General features: G+C 51.7%; 1 protein-coding gene across 1 annotated transcript; it reads left to right on the top strand.

Moving 5' to 3' along the window:
* The first annotated feature begins 3,987 nt into the window (after positions 1–3,987).
* On the top strand, positions 3,988–14,371 carry PRPF19 (pre-mRNA processing factor 19). The gene is made up of 16 exons (XM_066251628.1): positions 3,988–4,213; positions 6,691–6,840; positions 7,014–7,090; positions 7,810–7,951; positions 8,032–8,105; positions 8,228–8,290; positions 9,144–9,185; positions 9,317–9,391; positions 9,695–9,770; positions 9,940–10,049; positions 11,249–11,404; positions 11,612–11,681; positions 11,889–11,974; positions 12,277–12,447; positions 12,587–12,692; positions 14,195–14,371. Exons 1-16 carry the CDS (start codon positions 4,195–4,197, stop codon positions 14,290–14,292), a joined length of 1,515 nt encoding a protein of 504 aa, XP_066107725.1. The 5' UTR covers positions 3,988–4,194; the 3' UTR covers positions 14,293–14,371.
* The last annotated feature ends 7,274 nt before the right edge of the window (positions 14,372–21,645 follow it).

Here is a 21,645-nt window from a genome sequence, read left to right as displayed (position 1 = left end):
CAACTCTCTTTTCCATCTGAGTGGTAGAAACAAATCTCAGACAGTTCAGGGATTTTCCCACCCTTGATTTCCAGGTTGTACACACCTTTTGGAAAATTAACATAGGGCCACCCTGGGAGAGGAGAGAGAGTTCATCTAATCCTCAGTGTCAGTTGTTTGCGCTGCATTGTCCTGCGTAATCATCTGTTGTGTGGAATGAACTCAAAAAAGAATGGAGGCTTTGCTAGAAATAAATGATAAAGATGAAGTAAAAGGGTCTTAGAGTTTGCAAACTGGGAATACAGCTAGGCGACTAACCCAGAAGTGTTCCAAAGAAGAAAGAAAAGCTAATAGTGCTTACAGGAAAAAGTACTGTCTTGAGAATTATCAGTCCTGCACTCTGAGTCCTAGAATTGGTTGAGCGCGGTTACTAGTCAGAGGTCAGGCAGTCTGGATGATGGATACCAGGTGGCCCAGAAGGCGGTGCCAAGAGGTCTGATCATGTTAGTGAACTGGATGTGCAAGTCCTTCAAGGCGTAATAAGAGGATTATCTGCAGTTCCTGTATATGTGCAGATGTATATCCAGGCATTGATGCAGGACTGGAAGGTTCAAAAAGTTCCTTCCCTGGCCAGATAGCTCAGTTAGTTAGACCGTCATCCCCCCAGTCAAAGCTTGTGGGTTTGATCCCCAGTCAGGACACATACAAGAACAAATCAATGTTTCTCTCTCTCTCTGAAATCAGTAAATAATTTTTTTTTAAAGTTTCAATTCCCAGGCTAGTAAGAACAAGAATGGAGTCTTTCCTCATGCCTTAACCTTCATCATGTTAATAATTTTAGCAGTTAAAGTGACTCTATATAATCCCTATCTTCACTTTCTTCAGTCACTTGTCCACAAAATTTGCCACTGGGAAATGGAGCTTCTTTTGGGTAATTGGCCATGGAGCAGGGCATAGAATTTCTTTCTTGGGGACCCACCAATAGCTATGCATGTATCCCTTTCCCAGTACGTCTCCCTTCCCCGCCTAGGTAATCTGTATCTCCTCTGTGGAGAGGTTGAAATTGGGGGAAGTAGGGAGGAATCTGAGATCAAGTTCTTACCTGCAGTGTTTCCTTCGAAGTCAATTGCCCTGAATCCTTTCTATACCCTGAGGGGCTGGCTTTTGGAACTCAAACGCTTTGAAAGGACTCCCCTTCCCCCCCCCCCATTCTTCTATCACAGCCATAAACTCTTCAGTACAGGGACACTTCTGGTTTCACTCACAGTGGTATCCCCAGTGCCCAGTATAGTGCCTGACTGGCACACAGGGGGTCCTCTATAAAAATCTGTCAAATAAATTACTGAGTCTCTCTCTCTCTCTCTCTCTCTCCTCTGTCTCCCTCTGATCCATCCACTTAAGTATCTTCCAGAGGAATCTTCTGGAAGTGTGGTTATCACTTCATAGCTTAACTGCTGTTCTGCTGCCAACCCCTAAGAAAATGTAACTAGCTCTGGTTCAAGGTCTCACTTAAACAAATCCATTTTATTTTCTACTATATCCAAGTACTTAAGATACCTGGCTTGTCAGGGAGCCTGTCATTCAACTAACAACAGTTATGAAGTTCCTACTATGTGTCAGAAACTGTGCTAGACTCTGAGAAACAATGAGAAGAACCACTATGGTTCCTCCCATTACGGAATGTATAGTCTAATGGAGAACCCAGACATCAAACAGATACTTGTAAACAATTAAATTATTGTTATCCAGAAGGGCCCAGAGAATGACAGGGTGCTGTGGGACTAAACTTCACTAATCGCCCACACCACCCATTCTCTACCTCAGGGGGCGGGAAACTTTCTGGCTGAGAGAGCCATGAACGCAACTTGGGGGGTCAAGTTAAAGGCTTCACGAAGCACTATTTAAGTTGATACTGATGTTTACTTTGAAGGGCATGAGAAGAAAAGGGGAAAGAGGGAGTTGAGGAATGTTCCAGGCAAAAGTACTGGAACCGGCCAGAGTAGGTGTGAGAACCTCCAGTGTGCTGCAGAGGAGATGAGGTTAGTTAGACTGTGGAGGTCAGCATGGGCTATATGGTGCAGGACTTGGGGGTGAATTTCCTCTGCCGAAAACATTCTCCCTCATTCAGGTCTCAACAAAAATGTCACATCCTCAGAGATGCCTTCTCCAAATAACTTGCTTAAAGTAGCCCATCCCTCCTACCCACAGAACCTCCTATCCACTTGACTCTGATTTGTTTTATTGTTAGCATTTATCACTCTGGAAATTTCTCATGTGTTGATTGCCTGTGTGTTTATGGTTCTCCCTGCCTGCACCCCATAATGTAAGGTCTAAGAAAGCAGAAATCTTGTCTTTCTTGCTCACCGTTTGTATCTCCAGTTATCAGATAGGAGGCGCCCAATCAGTATTTGTTGAGTGAATGAAAGCCTGGGGAGTAGTGAGAATAGATTTGTCATTGAAAATAGATCACTGGCTGTTTGTTGAAAAGTGGATTAGAAGCAAGACCAATTAGGATGCTATTTTATTGGTGCAGGGGAAAGATGGTAGTAGTTTGGATAATGTGCTTGGCTTTCAGGCGAATGATAACAGATATGAGCATGTATTTTCATTGTACTTACTATGTGTCGAGTTTAGTTCAAAGACCTTTTTAAATATACTGCTCAGAAAAATTAGGGGATACTTCAGAATGAATATGAAGAGATAAAATATCCCCTAATTTCTGTGAGCAGTATATTAAGTCCTTACAACAATCCTATTATTTAACTCAACCTTTGTTATCACCACCCTATTTTACAGATGAGAAAATTAAGGCCGAGAAGTTCACATAGTTTACTAGCTGGGATTAGAGCACAGAGCACACACAATCTGATTTCAGAGTCCTTGCACTTGGCCACTATGTGATACTACCCTTCATACCTGCAACTTTTATTCTTCTCTCCAAGCCTTTGCTTGTTCATTTCCTCCTCTTGGGATGCCCTCTGTTCTCTTTCTCTTCTATCTGAATTTGGCCCACCTGTCAAAGTCAGAATGTTCTCACCTCTTCAGTGAAGACTTCACTGACCATGCCTGTCTGTCTGCTGCTTAATCTGAATCCCTAATCGCCCACGCCACCCATTCTCTACATCAGGGGGCGGGAACCTTTCTGGCTGAGAGAGCCATGAACGCCACATATTTTTAGATGTAATTCCGTGAGAGCCATACAATGACCGTGTACGTTAAGCATTATCCAATAAAAATTTGGTGTTGTCCCAGAGGATAGTTGTGATTGGCTCCAGCCACCTGCAACCATGAACAGGAGCGGTAGGAAATGAATAGATTGTAATACATGAGAATGTTTTATATTTTTAACATTATTATTATTTTTTATTAAAGATTTGTCTGCGAGCCAGATGCAGACATCAAAAGAGCCACATCTGGCTCACGAACCATAGGTTCCCGATCCCTGCTCTACATGATTTCTGAGAGTATCTTATCTTATAGGTATCCACAAAGAATCCTACACAATCTGAGTTGGAAGGGATTCAGAAGTCATGTAGGAAAGGGGCAGGGAAACTGATAACTTCCCCAAGATCGCAGAGCAAATTGGTAGAAGAGGCAGGACCAGAACCGATTCTTGGTCACTGTCAGTTTCTTAATCCATCTGCATCTGTGCTTTCTTCATCAGGTCATCTAGCAGCGTTTCTCAAAGGGTAGTCCGAAAAAACACCGCAGAATCACGTGGGACACGCCCTGAAGATGCAGAACTCTAAGGCAGACCTAAGGAATATGCCATTGGAAACTCTCGCATACACCAGTTTGCAAGACTGGTGCCAAGACCCAGCGCACAAGGGTCTCAAAAATGTTGCTAAATTGCATTGGCTTTAAATTCCCACTGCTGCATCATGGGAAATGTAGTTCCGGATCTCTTCCTCTCGTGCCTCGGGGGAGCTTTACGGAAAGAAACGAGTTTTTCCGGAAATAGCCGAGACTCTCAGGCGGGCCCTTTCCTGCCGGGTTGCATTCTGGGGAAGGGCAGTTTCCGTTCGGTGTGAGAGGCTAGGCGCGCGCCCCGCTGCAGTCCCACGTGAAGGGCTACGCTATTATCGTTCGGCGGGGCAGCTCCCCGCTGGCCGCGGAGCGTCCCCGACGCAGCTAGGAACAGGAACTGGCCCGCGGCAGCTCCGCAGCTAATCCCGGAGCCTGGTGTGTGGCGCCTCGGAGAACAGCGACGGCGCCATGTCTCTGATCTGCTCTAGTGAGTATCGGCTGCGGCCGATCGCGAGAGGCCGGAGAGCCGAGCGGGAGGATCTGCGGGCTGCTGCGGCGCCAGGGCAGGGGCGGAGGTGAAGACGGGGCTCCCGGGAGGCAGGGCGGCGGCTTGTCAGCACGGGGGTCCTCGTCCTCAGCTTGGGATGCATTTGTGCAGCGCTTCACGTAATGCCTCGAGTATATTGTCGCGGGCATCTTTGAGGCCAGCCACCTCGTTGACGCAGTGGGAACTGAGGCCTGAGCGGAGGGAGCTGGTGCAGAGATCGGTATAGCCGGGGCTGGTGCAGGAATCGGGAATGCCGAGAGCTGGTGCAGGATCCGCCTCCGACAGGCTTTGTGATCTGGTGCGGAGCTCTGGACCTCAGTTTCCCCTGCAGAATGAGAGCATTGCACTGGATGTTGTTTGAGCTCTCGCCTGGGTAGGCAGAGCGTCTGCAATTTGCGAAGGTCACATGTGAGTTAGAGGCAGTGACAGGGCTGGAAGCCATGTCTCCAGCTCCCAGCCTCACCCTGCAGGGCTGATAAAAACAGCGTACGTTTGTAAAGCCATTATTGGTTTACAGTGCGCTTCCCAGTCTGTGGTCTCCTTTTTATGCTCACAGGAAATCTCCGAAGCCGACAGAAAGGTCCTTTTTTTTCCAGATAAGGATGTAAGGTTCAAGGAGCATACGGCGCATCTGATGCTGAACAGTTAGCAAGGGGCAGAACTGGATGCTGGAATTAGGTTCTCTGATCCCGAATCCGTGCTTTTTTTCACGGCTCTACCGTCTTTCCTTTTGGTTCTCATTTCATTAGGTTACTAGTTTCTCATCCCTTTCGCTATTTGCTTCCTAACTTCCAAGCCCTTTCCTCTTAAAACCTCTCCATAAATCCCAAAAACGGGAGGGAGGGAGGAGGGGCAGTGTTGATTAGGAAAATGAGCTCTTCACATTGGAGAAGTCAGTTTGCAGATTATTTTCACGGCTATTGTTTCCTTTCAGTTTTAAAAAAAATTTATTGATTGATTGATTTTAGAGAGGAAGGGATAGAGAAACCAATTTGTCGTTCCACTTATGCATTCGTTGGTTGATTCTTGTGTTCACCTTGACCAGAGATTGAACCCGCAACCTTAGCCTGTCGGGAGGGTGCTTTTTTTTTAAATTTTATTTATTCATTTTAGAGAGGAGAGGGAGAGACAGAGAGGGGGGGGGTAGGAGCTGGAAGAATCAACTCCCATATGTGCCTTGACCAGGCAAGCCCAGGGTTTTGAACCGGCGACCTCAGCATTTCCAGGTCAAGGCTTTATCCACTGCGCCACCACAGGTCAGGCAATCGGGAGGGTGCTTTAACCAAGAAAGCTACCCGCCAGGGCCCTTTCTGTCTCGAGGACGCTCTTGTCTCTATCGCTAGCATCGTCCTTCCTCTCATTTGCTCATCTGGTGCATGTTTACCGAGTGCCTGCTGGGCAGCTGCATTGTTAGAGACCAGCTGCGGTCTCTGTCCTCAGGGGGCGCACAGGCTACTGAGGCGGGCGTATCAGCTCTACCTCTGTTGGCGGTGATTGTGGGGTGAATTAATCTAGGGGAAGTGTTTACAGCCATGCTTGGCAACTAGTAAAACAATGTGTAAATATTTTGTATTGTTATAGCACCTGTCACATTGCTTTGTAATTTCTTTGTCTGGTAATCCATCTAGGTGGGCTCTAGAGCAGTGATTTTTCACCTGCTGTGCTGGAAGAATTTTAAAAACATGCAGTACCTGACTAGTCAGGGGCACTGATCTCTTTCCCTTTAGATTGTCAAATAGAAAATATGACAACATCTAACACAACAATAGCCGTTCTGTGTGAATGAATGAAAATTAAAATTATACCTTTTATTTATTTTTTATTGGATAGGCAAAAAAGATATTTTTTGGTGTGCTGCAGAATTTTAGTAATTATGAGATGGAAAAGGTTGACAATCGCTGCTCTATACTTAACTCTGGGTGTCTTGTGTATCTCCATGTCCCGGAATATAATGGTGCCCGAGCATCTTTGTTCACAGTGAGATGGGCAGAGGTGACTGACAGCTCTCTAGGTGCCTGGCACATAGTAATTATGCAGTAATTATTTGTTGGCTCTCTGTCAGCAGATTGACGGAGGAGCTAGTTACGCAGCTGGAAAGTGTTCTAAGGACAGTACAGAACTGGCCTGCTGTCAGGTCTTGATTCCTATTGAGTGTGGGGACACATGGTCTTGTTGGGCGTGCAGCAGATGAGGCATCCCTTTGGCCCAAGGTCTTTTTTTAAAATATATAATCACCTTTTATAAAAATTGATTTTAGGGGGAGGGCATCAATCTGTTCTTATATGTGCCCTGACTGACTGCGATTGAACCAGTAACCTCTGCACTTTGAGATGATGCTCTATCCAGTGTAACTATCCCACCAGGGCCCCACGGTCTTTCTCACCACTCTAGGTTCACTGCCTGCCTTTTTTTCACAGTCTCCAATGAAGTGCCAGAGCACCCGTGTGTGTCCCCCGTCTCTAATCATGTCTACGAGCGGCGGCTCATTGAGAAGTATATTGCAGAGAATGGCACAGACCCCATCAACAATCAGCCTCTGTCCGAGGAGCAGCTCATTGACATCAAAGGTGTTTAGATGCTGGCTCGGACCAGGGCCGTTTTAGTTCGGAGCCTGAGAGGGTGGGAGGTGGCATGGGAGGAGGAGATAGTGTCTGTTAATGCAGGTGGAAGGAGACGAGTGGGGGACAGGAAGGGTCCCCTGTGTTGTGGTTCCTCATGCCTGCCTTCCCTCTCTTGGCAGTGGCTCACCCAATCCGGCCCAAGCCTCCCTCTGCCACCAGCATCCCAGCCATTCTGAAAGCCTTGCAGGATGAGTGGGTGAGTCCCTGGGAGAGAGCTGGCGTCTTCCCCACTTGAAGACATCATTGGACTAGGACTTTGGGATGGGAAGGATGGAGCATTATTTTCTCTTTTGAGGGACAGGATGATTGCAGAGGAGGAGCCTGGTTGTTGAAGTCACACAGATCTGGGTTCCATGCTTAGCTCTGCTGCTCACATGCCATGTGACTTTAGGCAAGTTGCTCATATTCCAGTTCTAGTTTTCCTGACTGTACAACATGGATAAGTGCCTCTCAGGGTTTTGGGAGAGTTAGAGTATACATTTCATGATGCCAGGCATTTGTTTCATCTGTTGGTATATCCTCAGCACCAAGAGCAGCGCCTGGTACATAATGGGCACTCTACAACATGAATGAATGAGTATATCTTGAGGGACTGCTGAGCACAGTGCCTAACAGAATGAGGGCAGTCAGTGAATAGCAACAGCATTGTTCCCTCTTGGGGAGGTGATGACATGACTTCGGAGATTTGCTGGTGAATTAGTGAAGATGGGGGTGGGAACGAGCTGGCTCCCACTCCTGTCTGTGCCCAGTATTAGGCAAGCCTAGGGACTTGGGAGTGGCTGCCAGCACGTTCAGGGTCACTGATAACTGGTCTAGGCCGTGGGATGGGGGCCATGTCCTCTTATCAAGGGCAGGCCCTTCTACTGGGTGCTCCTGGCTCCTCTCTCCCCCTCACGGTGGCATCCCCCCTCCCAGGATGCAGTCATGCTGCACAGCTTCACTCTGCGCCAGCAGCTGCAGACCACCCGCCAAGAGCTCTCCCACGCGCTCTACCAGCACGACGCCGCCTGCCGTGTCATTGCCCGTCTCACCAAGGAAGTCACTGCTGCTCGAGAAGGTGCGCCCCCCCCCCCAGCCCCCACTCGGTGCTGGTTCCGCTTGGTCATACCCCGTTTCTAACATTGTCTTCTCTCTCAGCTCTGGCCACCCTGAAACCGCAGGCTGGTCTCATTGTGCCCCAGGCTGTGCCGAGCTCTCAGCCAAGTGTAGTGGTGAGTGGCATCGTCCCCTGTCCCACCTCTGTCAGCTGCCCTTTCGTGTGGTGGCCTGCGGGGCTCTCCTGGAAGAGTGTTTGGCACTCCCTGCCTCCCTCACCTTCCCTTTCTCTCTTCAGGGTGCAGGTGAGCCGATGGATTTGGGCGAGCTGGCGGGAATGACCCCCGAGATTATCCAGAAGGTAAGGGTGCTGCCACTTGGTAGAAATGCGCATGGGCACTCACCTTTCACCCTTGAGTCCCATGTAAATAAAAATCTCATCTCTTTGGGGAGAAAGTCATGCAGAGCACAGATTCAGACCACACTGCTCCCTTTCTACTTCGGGGTCACCATCTGTAAGCTTTAGGACCTTGAGCTGACTTAACTAACCCTTCCGTGTCCCTTTCCCTTGCTTCTAAGAGGAGAATGAGAGTACCTACTCCATAGACATGTGGGGATTTAACAGACTGTAATCAGTAAGTGCAACGTGTAGCTCTTTTTGTTGTTAGGGTTCTTTGCAGATAGTAAAATACTTTGCTGCGTGTTTTCATGTTTTTTCCCTGAGGGAGGCAGGATAAGAATTAGCCTTTCTAGTTTACGGATCTAGAATGTGAGACTCCGATTCCAAGGCACAGCTCACAAGACACGGAGCTGGCCCGATTTCACGTGCAGTGCCATTACACTCAGAGAGTCCTCTGCAGGACTCGATAGTTTGTGTCTTTGCCGGACAGTTCAGAGCATCACCTTGCATTTTAGCTCTTGTCTCAGTGGCGTAGACCTGGTCTGGGAGTCCTGCAGCCTGGTCCTCTCCTCACTCTGGCATTTGTCACCCCTGTGGCCTTCACTTCCGAGGCTGTCTCCTGTGAAACAAGGTCGCCACCCCCACCTCATTAGCTTGGGGCGAGAGTAGAAAGAGATCACGCTTGTCAGCCTGTAGCGCAGTCCTTGGCACATGGCGAGCTTTTGCTGACACCTGTGGAAACATGGACGTCACCAGCGTCCAGCACACCGTTGTCTTGGCTCACACTGAGTCTGTTCCCCTCTCTCTTCCTCAGCTTCAAGACAAGGCCACTGTGCTAACCACGGAGCGTAAGAAGGTGAGTCGCCTCACGGAGCCGGGGGAGAGAGGTGGCCAGGTGGAGGGAGGGTGCTGACCCCTTCGGAAAGGGCTAGCTGGGGCCCGCCCTCAGTGCCGCTCTCCTTGGGGTGGGCCTTCTTCTTTCCTCAGAGAGGGAAGACTGTGCCTGAGGAGCTGGTGAAGCCAGAAGAGCTCAGCAAGTACCGGCAGGTGGCATCGCACGTGGTGAGTGGCCGCGCCCTCTGTCTCGGAGAGGGCCCTCTGTGCTGTTTCGGGGCTGGGGGGGCCGGCCCGGAGCACGGGCAGAGAGCCGTCCAGGCCCTGTTTCCAGCCTCGGCTGCCGAGATGCCGGGGCTTCTCCTGCCCCACTCCACTCCCCGGGAACGCAGTGAGGGAGGCGCTGCGTCCGGGCAGAAGGCCAAGGGCGGTGGAGAAGGAACGCAGGTCACTTTTGTTCCCTGGGCTGGGGGTGGCAGAGGGGGAGTTGTGTGGCTTTGATTGGGCTGTGACTGGGTTTGGTGTGCACAGGGGTTGCACAGCGCCAGCATTCCTGGGATCCTCGCCCTGGACCTCTGCCCTTCCGACACCAACAAGATCCTCACCGGTGAGAGCTGGCCTGACCCAGTGGCAGCAGGCCGACGTTGGGGAGGTGGCAGGGGAGGTTCATGCTCCAGTCCTATGCAAAAGTTAGGCCTGGGGACAAAAGTGCCTTCTGTAGCAAAGAGACCTGGAAGGCTTGGCTCATTTTTGGATCTCACGTGGGTCCTTTCCAGGTGGGGCAGATAAAAATGTCGTTGTCTTCGACAAGAGTTCTGAGCAAATCTTGGCCACCCTCAAAGGCCATACCAAGAAAGTCACCAGTGTGGTGTTCCACCCTTCCCAGGTAAGGAGTTCTGGCCACGCTGCGCCCTCGTTCCTGAGCCCAGTTTCAGTGGGTTAGGGCCCCAGAGCCAGAGCCCACCCCGCTGTCTCCTTGGTAAAGTGAGGTAGGCCTGAGAAAGAGCTCTGACTCCAGGGTAGACATTTAGGGGCCTCTGTTTGGAGTCATGGGGTTCTCCTTTACTCTGTAGGACCCACTATACAGGGCTCTTCAGACCAGACAGAGAGAGGAAATGCATAACTTACAGAAACATGTTCATTGAAACAGTTTGTTGAGAAAAAGACAAAACTCTACTATGTTTATAATACAAACTGCAGAAAACAAAGCACTCGGCTCTGAGGAAGCATTCCGAGGGGCCTCCAGCGTGGGCGGGAAGACCTGGGTGCTGACTGTTGAAGGGGGTGGGTCAGAATAGGTGGGGCCTGCTGGCTTGGAGAGTGAGGGCCGCTCCTGAGACCCGGCCAGGGACGCTGTGGGTTTGAGTGTAGGTCAAGGACAGTTGGGTCTGCGTCTGTAAGACAGTGGCTGGATGGGTACTTCTCAGACAGCCGGCCTTTGCCCTGTACCTTAAGGAAATGACAAACAAGAATCATGAACATGGTGAATTTCTCAAAAAATAAGTTCATTCAAATGGAAGCACTCCTTTCCTTCTTACTGGGTGTTTATATTTCTCTTATGAAATCATGTTGACAAAAGATGGTAGGTTTTACCTTATAGTTTTAAATGCCCTTAGGAAAATAATTGGTTGGTGACACTATGTAAGTTCTCTCCCTGTCCCAAATTTTTCTAAGAACCCTTAAGTGTAGGATACACTGAACATGCCCTTGCAGCCCCCCCAGACCCAGTCCTGTGCAGACCCACGCCACCCCAGACAGTAGGCATGAGCTGCATGTGGTTATTAAAACAAACGAAGCAATGCAGTTGCCAGTTGCACTAGGCACGGTTCTCTCTGGCCCTGCAAACAGGTTGTGGGATATTGCACTCTGGTGCAGTTATCCCTTCTACCACTGGATGGCAAGGCCTCCAAGGTCAAATGATGTTTGGCCATTTTAATGTCATTTACCAGAGGCCCTGGTAGGCACCATTGGGTGGATGGGTGGTTCCAGGCAGGACAGGGCTGAGAGGAGAAGCCGTTGCTGGTGTTCTGAGAGCATCGTGGTCCACCTCTCCTCTCTGATAGTCCGCCTCTGCTTTCCTCTTAGGAGCTGGTGTTCTCTGCCTCCCCGGATGCCACTATCAGGATCTGGTCTGTTCCGAACACCTCTTGTGTTCAGGTTGTTCGGGCCCATGAGAGCGCTGTGACAGGCCTCAGCCTCCACGCCACTGGTGACTATCTCCTGAGCTCCTCTGATGACCAGGTGTGGCCCCACCCAGGGCCCTGAGAGGCCTTGAGCATCGTGGGTGAGGGCACAGCTTCCCAGCCCCAGGAGGCTCCCCAGAACCCCGAGGAGAGTGTTTACTCTCTGCCAAGAGGAGCTGGTGTTACTAGGGGTTGCTGAATGGGGGTCTCTGCTTCCTGAAGGACACCCACTTTCTCACTGATGTCATTGTCTCTGGTTTTTCAGTACTGGGCCTTCTCTGACATCCAGACAGGGCGCGTGCTCACCAAGGTGACAGATGAGACCTCTGGCTGCTGTAAGTTGCCTCTTTCTCTTCATTTGCTATTTATCATTTATTATTATGTTTTATTTGCTCATTTGTTCTGTAAAAATAGACTTACCGCCAATACCTGCCAAGCGCCAGGCTTTATGCGGGCACGGTGGGGAATGTGAGGAGAAGGAGCCACCCTCTGCCGTGTTAGTCTCCCGCAGGGGCTCTGACACAGGTCCCCCTTCTCCACAGCGCTCACCTGTGCACAGTTCCATCCTGATGGACTCATTTTTGGAACAGGAACCATAGACTCTCAGATCAAGATCTGGGACTTGAAGGTAGGACATGGCTGCCTCCATCTGAGCCCTAGGGTCAGAGCTTTGATGACTGCTCATTGTGACTAAGTGCTTATGGCATCTGGCCCTGGGGGTGTCCCGATGGTGAAGAGACAGTGGCTCTGTGAGTGACATGGTCGGGGTAGTCGGGGGGCCTGGGCTGGGCCATCCACTCCTGTTCTTCCTGCCAGCTGTCCTTCCCCGAAGGATGGAGGAGGCCATCTCAGAGGTAGGAGTTTGGGGAGTTCCATTTCTCCCTCTCGTGAACAGTGGGTGACGTTTTGCTACCCACCCTCCAACTGCAGGAGCGCACCAACGTGGCCAACTTCCCTGGCCACTCGGGCCCCATCACCAGCATCGCCTTCTCCGAGAACGGCTACTACCTGGCCACTGCGGCCGACGACTCCTCCGTCAAGCTCTGGGATCTGCGCAAGCTCAAGAACTTCAAGACCCTGCAGCTGGACAACAACTTTGAGGTGCGGCCTCCCTCGCCCCAGCTCTTGGGGCCTCCTCATTTGTCGATGGCTCGCTGAGTTCATCTAAACTGCTTCTCTTTGTTCCCAGTTGCCCCTAGTTTCTGTTCCCCTCGTGTGATCTCTGTTCTGGCTCTGGCAGGTGAAGTCCCTGATCTTTGACCAGAGCGGTACCTACCTGGCCCTCGGGGGCACAGATGTCCAGATCTACATCTGCAAGCAGTGGACGGAGATTCTTCACTTTACAGGTAGAGGCTGGCCCTGGGGTCCCAGGTCCCTGGGTGTTCTGGCCCAGAAGGAGGTGGGGGAACCCCACTGGGTCGGGAGTGTCAGGAGTGGGCATTAATATGCCTCAGCAGCTGTTAGTCACAACTTGAGGCAGCAGAATATGGTCACTGAGACAGTGAACTCGAGCCAGAGTGCCAGCTTTACTGCTTCAAGCTGTGTGACATAGGGCAAGTTACTTAACCTCTCTGGGGCATGATAATAGTACGTACCCAGTGGGACTTAATGTGAGGTTTAGATGTGTGTGCATTAAAACAGTGTCTGGCGCATAGGAAGGATTTGCCATTGTTATCATTCAGCTTGTGTCCTCCTCTGTTGTGGGGTTAGAGCAGTGGGTACGAGAGATCAAACCTTTGCGCAGCAGATAGTCGCCAGTAATTGCAGTTGTAAGTGCCAGAGGAAAAAGGTACAGAAGCCAAGATAGAGGCTAACAGGGTTGCCGGTCTCCTGATAGCTGTATGGCCCCGGGCACGTGGCTCCCTTTCAGTGAGTCCCTCTCCAGCTCTGCAGTGGGCACATAGGCGTTGCTCTGCAGGCTGTGCCAGCCGGTGATGCACAGGTGGCATGCATGGTGGCAAGGTACCTGCTGCACACTTGGGAGCTCAATGAATGGCAGCTGCTGCTGTCTTTGTTGATACAGTTCTTTTCCCCGTTAGCAGGTTGTGGGCAGGACACAGACTTCTCCCACTTGTGTGTTCTCCCGAGCCTGCGCCGTGGCTGGTGTTTCAGAGGTGTCCGGGCCTAGCTGTACGGCCCGTGGGGTTTAGCCCTTCCTCAGCCCGGTGTTCTGATGTGGAGCAGAGTGAGGGGTGTGGCAGGCCGGAAGCACGGGTCTTTGTGGTGTGAACGTTAACCTGCCTGAAGAGAAGTGCTGACGCTCCTGTGGAGTGTTGCCCAGCCTCTTGTGCCCCCGCCCCAGCCCCCGCCCCAGCCCTGCCTTCTGTGGGGGCCCAGGTTCCCCGGGGTTGGAACTCCATGCGCTCGAGCAAGCTGACAGACTGTTTCCATTATGAGCAAGGAGTTAGCACTGGGCTGGTCCCAACAGCTGATTACTGAAGTTTATGCCAAACTGAAAGCTCAGCTCAATTTTAAGAACAGCCAGTTGAGATGTGGGGAGCAAGACTGCATGCCGGGGGGCACCCTCCGCCTCGGTCCCGCCAGCTCCAGGACTGGAGCAGAGCTGCAGGTGCCCGAACACCTAGGGGAGGGGCGCTGAGAGTCGTCCATTCGCTCAGCCCAACAAGAACTTGCGTGCTGGCCCTGTGCCGGGCGTCGCCGAGGCCCTGCAGTAACTGCAGGGCGGGCTGCGGCCCTGCCTGCGGGAGGTTCAGGTTGCGGGGAAAGCGGACGAGCCGTCTCATGCCATGGGGGAAGGACTGGATGGGTTGGATGTCTGTGTGAGGGGTCAGTGCTGAGACCCAGAGGGGAAAAGCTTCTCACCAGCGCCCCTTGTCTCTTCCCTCAGAGCATAGCGGCCTGACCACCGGGGTGGCCTTCGGGCACCATGCCAAGTTCATCGCGTCCACGGGCATGGACAGGAGCCTCAAGTTCTACAGCCTGTAGGCCCTGGCCCTGCCGACGGGAGCTGGGCCTCATCACTGGTGGGGTAGAGTTAGGGCTGGGATGGGGGAGGAAGGGGAGAGCTCCTGGGGGCGGGGGGGTCCATGGGGGGGACAGTCACATCATTTCACTCTGGTCTGGGCGGTGGCCTGAGAACCACAGCAGCCTGGACCACCCTCATCCGCGCAGCCCCTAGGCCTGATGGGAACAGATGCGGGAGGTAGCACTGTCACCCTCTGAAGGCTTGGGGTCCGAGGCCAGGCCGCTCCACTCATGTGGGTCACTGAGCCTGTGGGGTTCTTCCACACCCGCCTTGTTCCGGTTCCTGGGGGACAGGATGGCTGAGCCAGGGAACAGGGAAGGGTGGGCATGCGGGCCCACGCAGGCTTTTGTAAGCAGTGGTCTAGTTTCATTAAAAAAGGGAAACAATAAACCAGCCACCTCCCTGTGTGTGTCTGTAGCAGGAGCACCCGGCACTGGGCGGGGCAGGGGGACCGCGTGGGGACACGGGCATCAGGAGGCGCGGCAGTCCTTTCCTTCCATCGCTCTCTTTCCACCGCCACCCCCACTTTGTGGGGTTTTTTGGGGGTTTTTTTTTTTTGTTTTTTTTTTTTTTCCGTTTATCTGAAGCTGGAAACAGGGAGAGACAATCAGACAGACTCCCGCATGCGCCCGACCGGGATCCACCTGGCACGCCCACCACCATGGGGCGACGCTCTGCCCACCAGGGGGCGATGCTCTGCCCATCCTGGGCGTTGCCATGTTGCGACCAGAGCCACTCTAGCACCTAGGGCAGAGGCCACAGAGCCATCCCCAGCGCCCAGGCCATCTTTGCTCCAATGGAGCCTTGGCTGCAGGAGGGGAAGAGAGAGACAGAGAGGAAGGAGAGGGGGAGGGGTGGAGAAGCAAATGGGCGCTTCTCCTATGTGCCCTGGCCAGGAATCGAACCCTGGTCCTCCGCACGCTAGGCCGACGCTCTACCGCTGAGCCAACCGGCCAGGGCTCCTACTTTGTTTTTAATTGCAAAGAAAACAAAAATCCACGAGCCGTCTGCCAGAATGTGTCTTCCATGTCCTGGCAGGCCTTGACCTTGTGCTGTACAGGGTCTCACACCACTCGTGCAGCCACTTGCCACAAGCCCGGCCAGGAGAGAAAAGGGTGGGCAAGATGTCCTTCTGCTGGTCAGGAACTGAGCGTCAGAGCCGGGCACTTAGTGTGGGACCTCAGCAGATCATTAGCCTCTCTGTTCCGGTTTCTTTCTAAGGTGGGGATATCGGCTGTAGAGGCAGCGTCAGGATCGAGGGGGTCTGTACGTGAGAAGTGCTCCCAGCAGTGACTGCACGTAACAGATGCTACGTGTATTTTCATTGCTGTTACTATTTCTGCTACAGCGGTGCTGCTTGTACTACTGTACTCCTGTCACTGCTACCCGGGAGCACTGCTCAGACTTCTCCCAGCACCACCACTGCTGCTTCTGCACTGTCTGCTCTCCCTGCTCTCCTCCCCGAAGACAGCTGAGTCTGGGAGGCCTGCGGCGCCCACCCCTGCCCTGCCAGCCGCCTGACCTCGCCGGCCGGGCTCATGGCTCTGGCCGTCAGCACTCAATGGGAGGTCCTGATGCATTGCCCTTGATAGATTTTTATCTCAAGGGTGGGGCCAACACATACTCACTGCTGTCGTTCACCTTTAGAGATTCAGCCCTGGGGCTCTGTCCAAAGCCCAGGCTCTGACTCTGGTGCCTAAGAGCAGGGGAGGAAGGGATGACAGCCAGTCCGTTATTTCAGCCAAAATGGACAGGAGAGCGTCACCCCTGCCGTCACAGCTCCACATTTTGCCTCAGCTGCCTTGTAGGTGAACCTTTTGGAAGTCGGTCTCAGCCTCTGCTGGTGGATTCTGAATGGCTGACCTTTTCAGTCTGTATTGTCAGGCTAATGAGGTTTGTATATAGGGGCCAGGGCAGTCAGTGGTCCAAGGTGTCTGAAGGGAAACCATATGGAGGTGTAATCAGTGCTCATTGCATCCATGTAAACTTCAGCCCTTTGGGGATCCATGCCCCAGGACCAAGTCCCTCCACTGTTGAAGGTGAGGGCGTGGCTACATTGTTCTAGGCCTTGGTGCACTGACCAAGGCAGCCACCAGGGGGCAGTGTGGTTACACTAGCGTGCCCCTAACCTCTGCCCCAGGGCTGAGCTCTCAGAACCACAGGACAACCCTGCTAGACAGACACCATTCTCCCCGTTCTACAGACAGGAAATGAGCTCAGAGTGCCTGTGCTACGGCCACCCAGTGGTCAGCCAGTGAGTAGTGGAGCTGAGATTTTAAGCCATCTGTCTTCAGAGACCAAGCTGATACCTCATGATCAACTACAGCAGGAATAGACTGCTGATGGCCCACTCCAGAGCTTTCTAGGAATGTAGTGCAGTTAAACGTGGGCTCTGGGAGTCACGCCAGGTTGGACTCCCAGCTCTGCAACACTTGTGTCTGTTGGTTTCTGCATCTGAAAAACGGGAGTTAACGGCGCCTACTGCGCAGAGCTGATTGGATTAGTGAGCTGATGTGTGCGGGCAGCACACAGGAAGCACCCCACAGCTGGCTGCTGTTCCCTGCTTCTGCCTGGACTGGCATCCAGGAACGCTGCTAGAGGCGTGGTGGCCCTTCCTCTTGACACCTGTTACAAAGGTCTGGTCTGCCTGCGCCCTCTTCACTCAGGGCTCTGATGGTGGTGGCCGGAACCTAGTCCAGGCCAGAGGTGAGGCTGCACAGATGAGCACAAGCAGCGGACTGGAGTTCTGACAGAGGTGCCACTGGGGGGGGGGGGGGGGTGCAGCTGTGATGAAAGCCAGGTAAGTGGGGAGAGGCGACACAAGCACGTTCTGCAGAAGTAAACATTCACTAGGTGGACACAGAGCAGAGGGACGGAGTGGCTGGTGTGGGAGCCCGGCAGCTGCTGCCTCGCCCAGGCAAGGAGGGGTGAGAAGTTCAGGGAAAGCCAGGAGGAGAGGAGAGTGTGTGGGTGGGCGCAGCAGGGCTGGGGCGATGCCTGCAGTCTGGGCTAAGGCTGCGAGGTTGCTGGTCTCGGCCAGCAGCCTGAAGTCTAAAATCTCATCTGAAGATTTTTAAAATGTGGAACAGACCTTTAACATTGTAAGGTTTTTTTTTTTTTTAAATAGTGAAACACTCATTGGAAAGTGTCTAAAACATGCCATTTCAGTTTAAAGAATAATAAACGCCCTTATATTCACTTCCCGCTTAAAGACAGCAGGACGCCCTCTGCGTTCTCCCATGACTGCCGCCTCTCTGTCCCCAAGCAGGGGAAGCCACCGTCCTGAAACTGGCGGTGACCATCCCTTTGCTTTTCTTTATAATTTTACTATCATATTGGTTTTTTATTTGCTTATTTCTGAAATTCATGTAAAGGATATCATTAAACCTGCTTTCTTTGACTTCATGTGCTTAGTATTCCTGAGACTTCCCTGTATTGACACATCTAGCTGTAGGCCAGGGGTAGTCAACCTGTTTATGCCTACCACCCACTTTTGTATCTCTGTTAGTAAAACTTTCTAACCACCCACCGGTTCTACAGTAATGGTGGTGATTTATAAAGTGGGGAAGTAACTTTACTTTATAAAATTTATAAAGCAGAGTTACAGCAAGTTAAAGCATATAATAATAATTACTTACCAAGTACTTTATGTCAGATTTTCGCTAAGTTTGGCAGAATAAATCTTTATAAAACAACTTACTACAGTTAAATCTTTTTAATTTATACCTTGATTGCTCCGCTACCGCCCACTATGAAAGCTGGAATGGCCACTAGTGGGCGGTAGGGACCAGGTTGACTACCACTGCTGTAGTTCATTCAGTCCCGTGCAAACAGGAGCAAACAGTGAAACAATTCCCTCCCGTGGTTGGACCAACATTCACCAGGCACTGAGCAGTCACTCCCACCCCAGGACTGTCTGCTGTCAAACGGCCTGGTGGGAAGCTCAGCTCCTCCTCCGCTGTCAGCAGAAGGGATGCGATGACAATATGATGTATCAGCCCTGATCTTCCAGCTCAGTGTGTGGGGCTTTGCACCATCTCTCCGACACAGTCCTGGATCTTGGGTCTGAACTGCTGCAGCAGCTGTGTGCCGAGGCTAGCCCCCTGCAGAGGCACTGCATGCATCCATGGCTGGGGATGCGCCAGCCCCAGCTCTGACAGTGAGCAGGCTAGGGGTCCGACTGTGTAACTGATCAGAGCCTTGGGCACTTGGCAGTGGCTGGAGTCCATGGATCCTTGCTCAAGAGTCCACCTGCAGCTTGATCACGTGGTGGCGCAGTGGATAGAGCGTCGGACTGGGATGCAGAGGACCCGGGTTCGAGACCCCAAGGTCGCCAGCTTGAGCACGGGCTCATCTGGTTTGAGCAAAGCTCACCAGCTTGAGCCCAAGGTCGCTGGCTCAAGCAAAGGGTTACTTGGTCTGCTGTAGCCCTACGGTCAAGGCACATGAGAAAGCAATCAATGAACAACTAAAAAAAGTGCCACAACAAAAATCTCATGATTGATGCCTCTCATCTCTCTTCGTTCCTGTCTGTCTGTCCTTATCTGTCCCTCTCTCTGACTTCCTCTGTCTCTGTAAAAAAAAAAGAAAAAGAAAAGTCCACCTGCAAAGGCTGGGAGGCCAGCCTGCAAAGTGTAGACCTTGGACAGCTTAACCTTGACCTCTCATTCATTGTGGGTTCCATTATGGCAATGTACAGAATGCACTTTATGTGTTCTATTGTTGATAGTGGGCATACCGGTTGTTTCTGGGGTTTTTTGTTGTTGTTGTTACAATGTTTCTGTGAACATGCTGGTGCACGAGTATTTCCTAGGATATTAACCCAGGAGAGGATTTATTGTATAGATAATATAGGTAATGGCAAGTTACGTTTGAACATGGCTGTACCAGTTTACGCTGATCAGCAGTAGGTGAGTGCTCTTCACCAGCCTCAGTGTTTTAGTCCTCGCCCACCTGGTGGGTATATCTCAGTGTCTTGAAGTTTAATCTTCACGCCCATGACTAACAAGGTTGGGCATCTTTTCTTCCGCTTACAAGCTGTCTGGGTGTATCTTTTTCAGCATGTTTGTGGAGCCCCTTTGCCCGTTCTCTGTGTGGGGTCTGTTGCAGCTGGTGCCTTGGCCCTTCCTGCTGTCCTGTGGTTCCAGTTTGGGAAGGGCTCGTTTTATTTGTGATTTCATGAGAATTCTTTGGGACTTTGACTGAAATCACATCTTTTCAGACAATTGCTTCTACCTGAAGCCGAGGGCTCACTGTAAGTTATCACCCTGGTATCACTTTAAATTAAGTTCAGCCCTTGAGTTGTTTTTTTCCAGATTGAACCTCTGAGAGTCCCCATCCCAGCCCTATTCTAAGAATTTGGACTGCATGCACCAGAGAAGAGGGACTTACACTTTTAATTGTTGAAGGATTTTTTTTTTAAATCCACCCTGCACCAAGATCAAGACAGGCGGGCTCCCTCGCCACCCCGTTCTGTGCAGTGGCTGAATTTCCCCTCCACTCCTGTACCAAGGACCAAGCCCTCCGGAGTCCCAGCTTTGGTAGGAGGCCGGCTCCGACTCCTCACCTTTGAGAGGCCCTGGGCTTGACCTGCAGGCCTCTGTCCTCATCAGAGCGGGACATCAGGTCTCTGGGGTTCTGTAGAAGTTCTTGAATAGAAGCTGGTTTTACTTCCCAGGGTATCTGCTTTCCTTTTTGTCCTAGATGTGTCTTTTTTTTCTTTTCCATGTTAGCTCAGCAATGTTTTCAACATGTTTTTTAAAAGGTCTGGTCTGTGGTGGTGCACTGGCTAGAGCGTCAACCTGGAAGGCTGAAGTCGCCGGTTCAAAGCCCTGGACTTGCCTGGTCAAGGCTCGTAAGACAGCAGCCAATGAACTAAAGGGAAGCAAGTATAAGCTGATGCTTCTCGCTCTGCCCCCTTGTAAAAATCAAAATCTTTTAAAAAAGTACCTATGTAATCTGTCATTTAAATAAGAGAGAGTTTATTTCTTGATTTCATGGGGGGCCTGGGTGAGAACTATCAACTCATGGTTGCTTCACTTGCTTATTGGTTGCTTGTCGTCTGTGCTGTGACCGGGCAAGCCCAGGGTACCGAACGAGCAACCGCGCGTTCCAGGCAGACGGTCCCTGCACTGTGCCCCTGGCCCAGCTGTATCCTCTGTCATTGGAGTCACACCAGACAGTCGACCTTGCTCTCTAGTCTTCTTGCGGCTGGAACGGGAGGGGCACTTTGACATGAAGTACCCTTACAGAAACGTGTGGGCAGCCACAGTTGAAGGCGCTGAGTGTCATTTACGCTGAAGCAGCCTCATTTGTGTAAGGCAAAGCGCCCTGGCATCCATTTGATCTCAACCACAGCGTAAGTAGGAAGAAGTCTGGGGAAGACCCTTGGTCTTACTAGCTGCAGCCACTGCCCCTGCACCCCACCCTAAAAGGGCGGAAGAGAGACAACCTGGCAGGCCCCCGAGCGGCTCTGCTTCCTGCCTCAGGGCAGCACAAGTGGTTTGTTATCAACCCCATCGGGTCTGACTCAAATGTTCTCAGGGCTCAGGTGCTGCTTGTTCCAGGAGGTGGTTTTTTTTTTTTTTTTCTTGTATTTTTCTGAAGCTGGAAACGGAGAGACAGTCAGACAGACTCCTGCATGCGCCCGACCGGGATCCACCCAGCACGCCCACCAGGGGCGACGCTCTGCCCACCAGGGGGCGATGCTCTGCCCCTCCGGGGCGTCGCTCTGCCACGACCAGAGCCACTCTAGCGCCTGGGGCAGAGGCCAAGGAGCCATCCCCAGAGCCCGGGCCATCTTTGCTCCAATGGAGCCTTGGCTGCAGGAGGGGAAGAGAGAGACAGAGAGGAAGGAGGGGGGGTAGAGAAGCAAATGGGCACTTCTCCTATGTCCCTGGCCGGGAATCGAACCCGGGTCCCCCGCACGCCAGGCCGACGCTCTACCACTGAGCCAACCGGCCAGGGCCCAGGAGGTGGTTTTAAGGGAGGGAAGAAGTGTTAAGTGGGGCAAAATTTGGGCTAGATTTTGATAACTAGGAAAAGGAAAGCATGGGGAACCTCGTGCTGCAGGGACCTTCGCTGTTCGTATATTTTGCAAACAGGACCCTTTGACTTAGAAGTATTGTATTGAGAAAAATCTATGTACAATTTCAATACCAAATATCAGATACTAAAGTTGCCTTTCAAGTCTTGTGCCTGCATACACCTGATGGTGGGAGTGAAACACTTGCATCCTCATAGTACAGTATCACGAAAAAAGTAAATGGATACTTTTAAGATTATAGGATGGGAGCTTGACCAGGCAGTGGCAC

The sequence above is a fragment of the Saccopteryx bilineata genome, chromosome 1 (assembly GCF_036850765.1).
Source record: "Saccopteryx bilineata isolate mSacBil1 chromosome 1, mSacBil1_pri_phased_curated, whole genome shotgun sequence".
Lineage (NCBI taxonomy): Eukaryota > Metazoa > Chordata > Mammalia > Chiroptera > Emballonuridae > Saccopteryx > Saccopteryx bilineata.
This window is presented reverse-complemented; position numbering and strand designations above follow the sequence as displayed.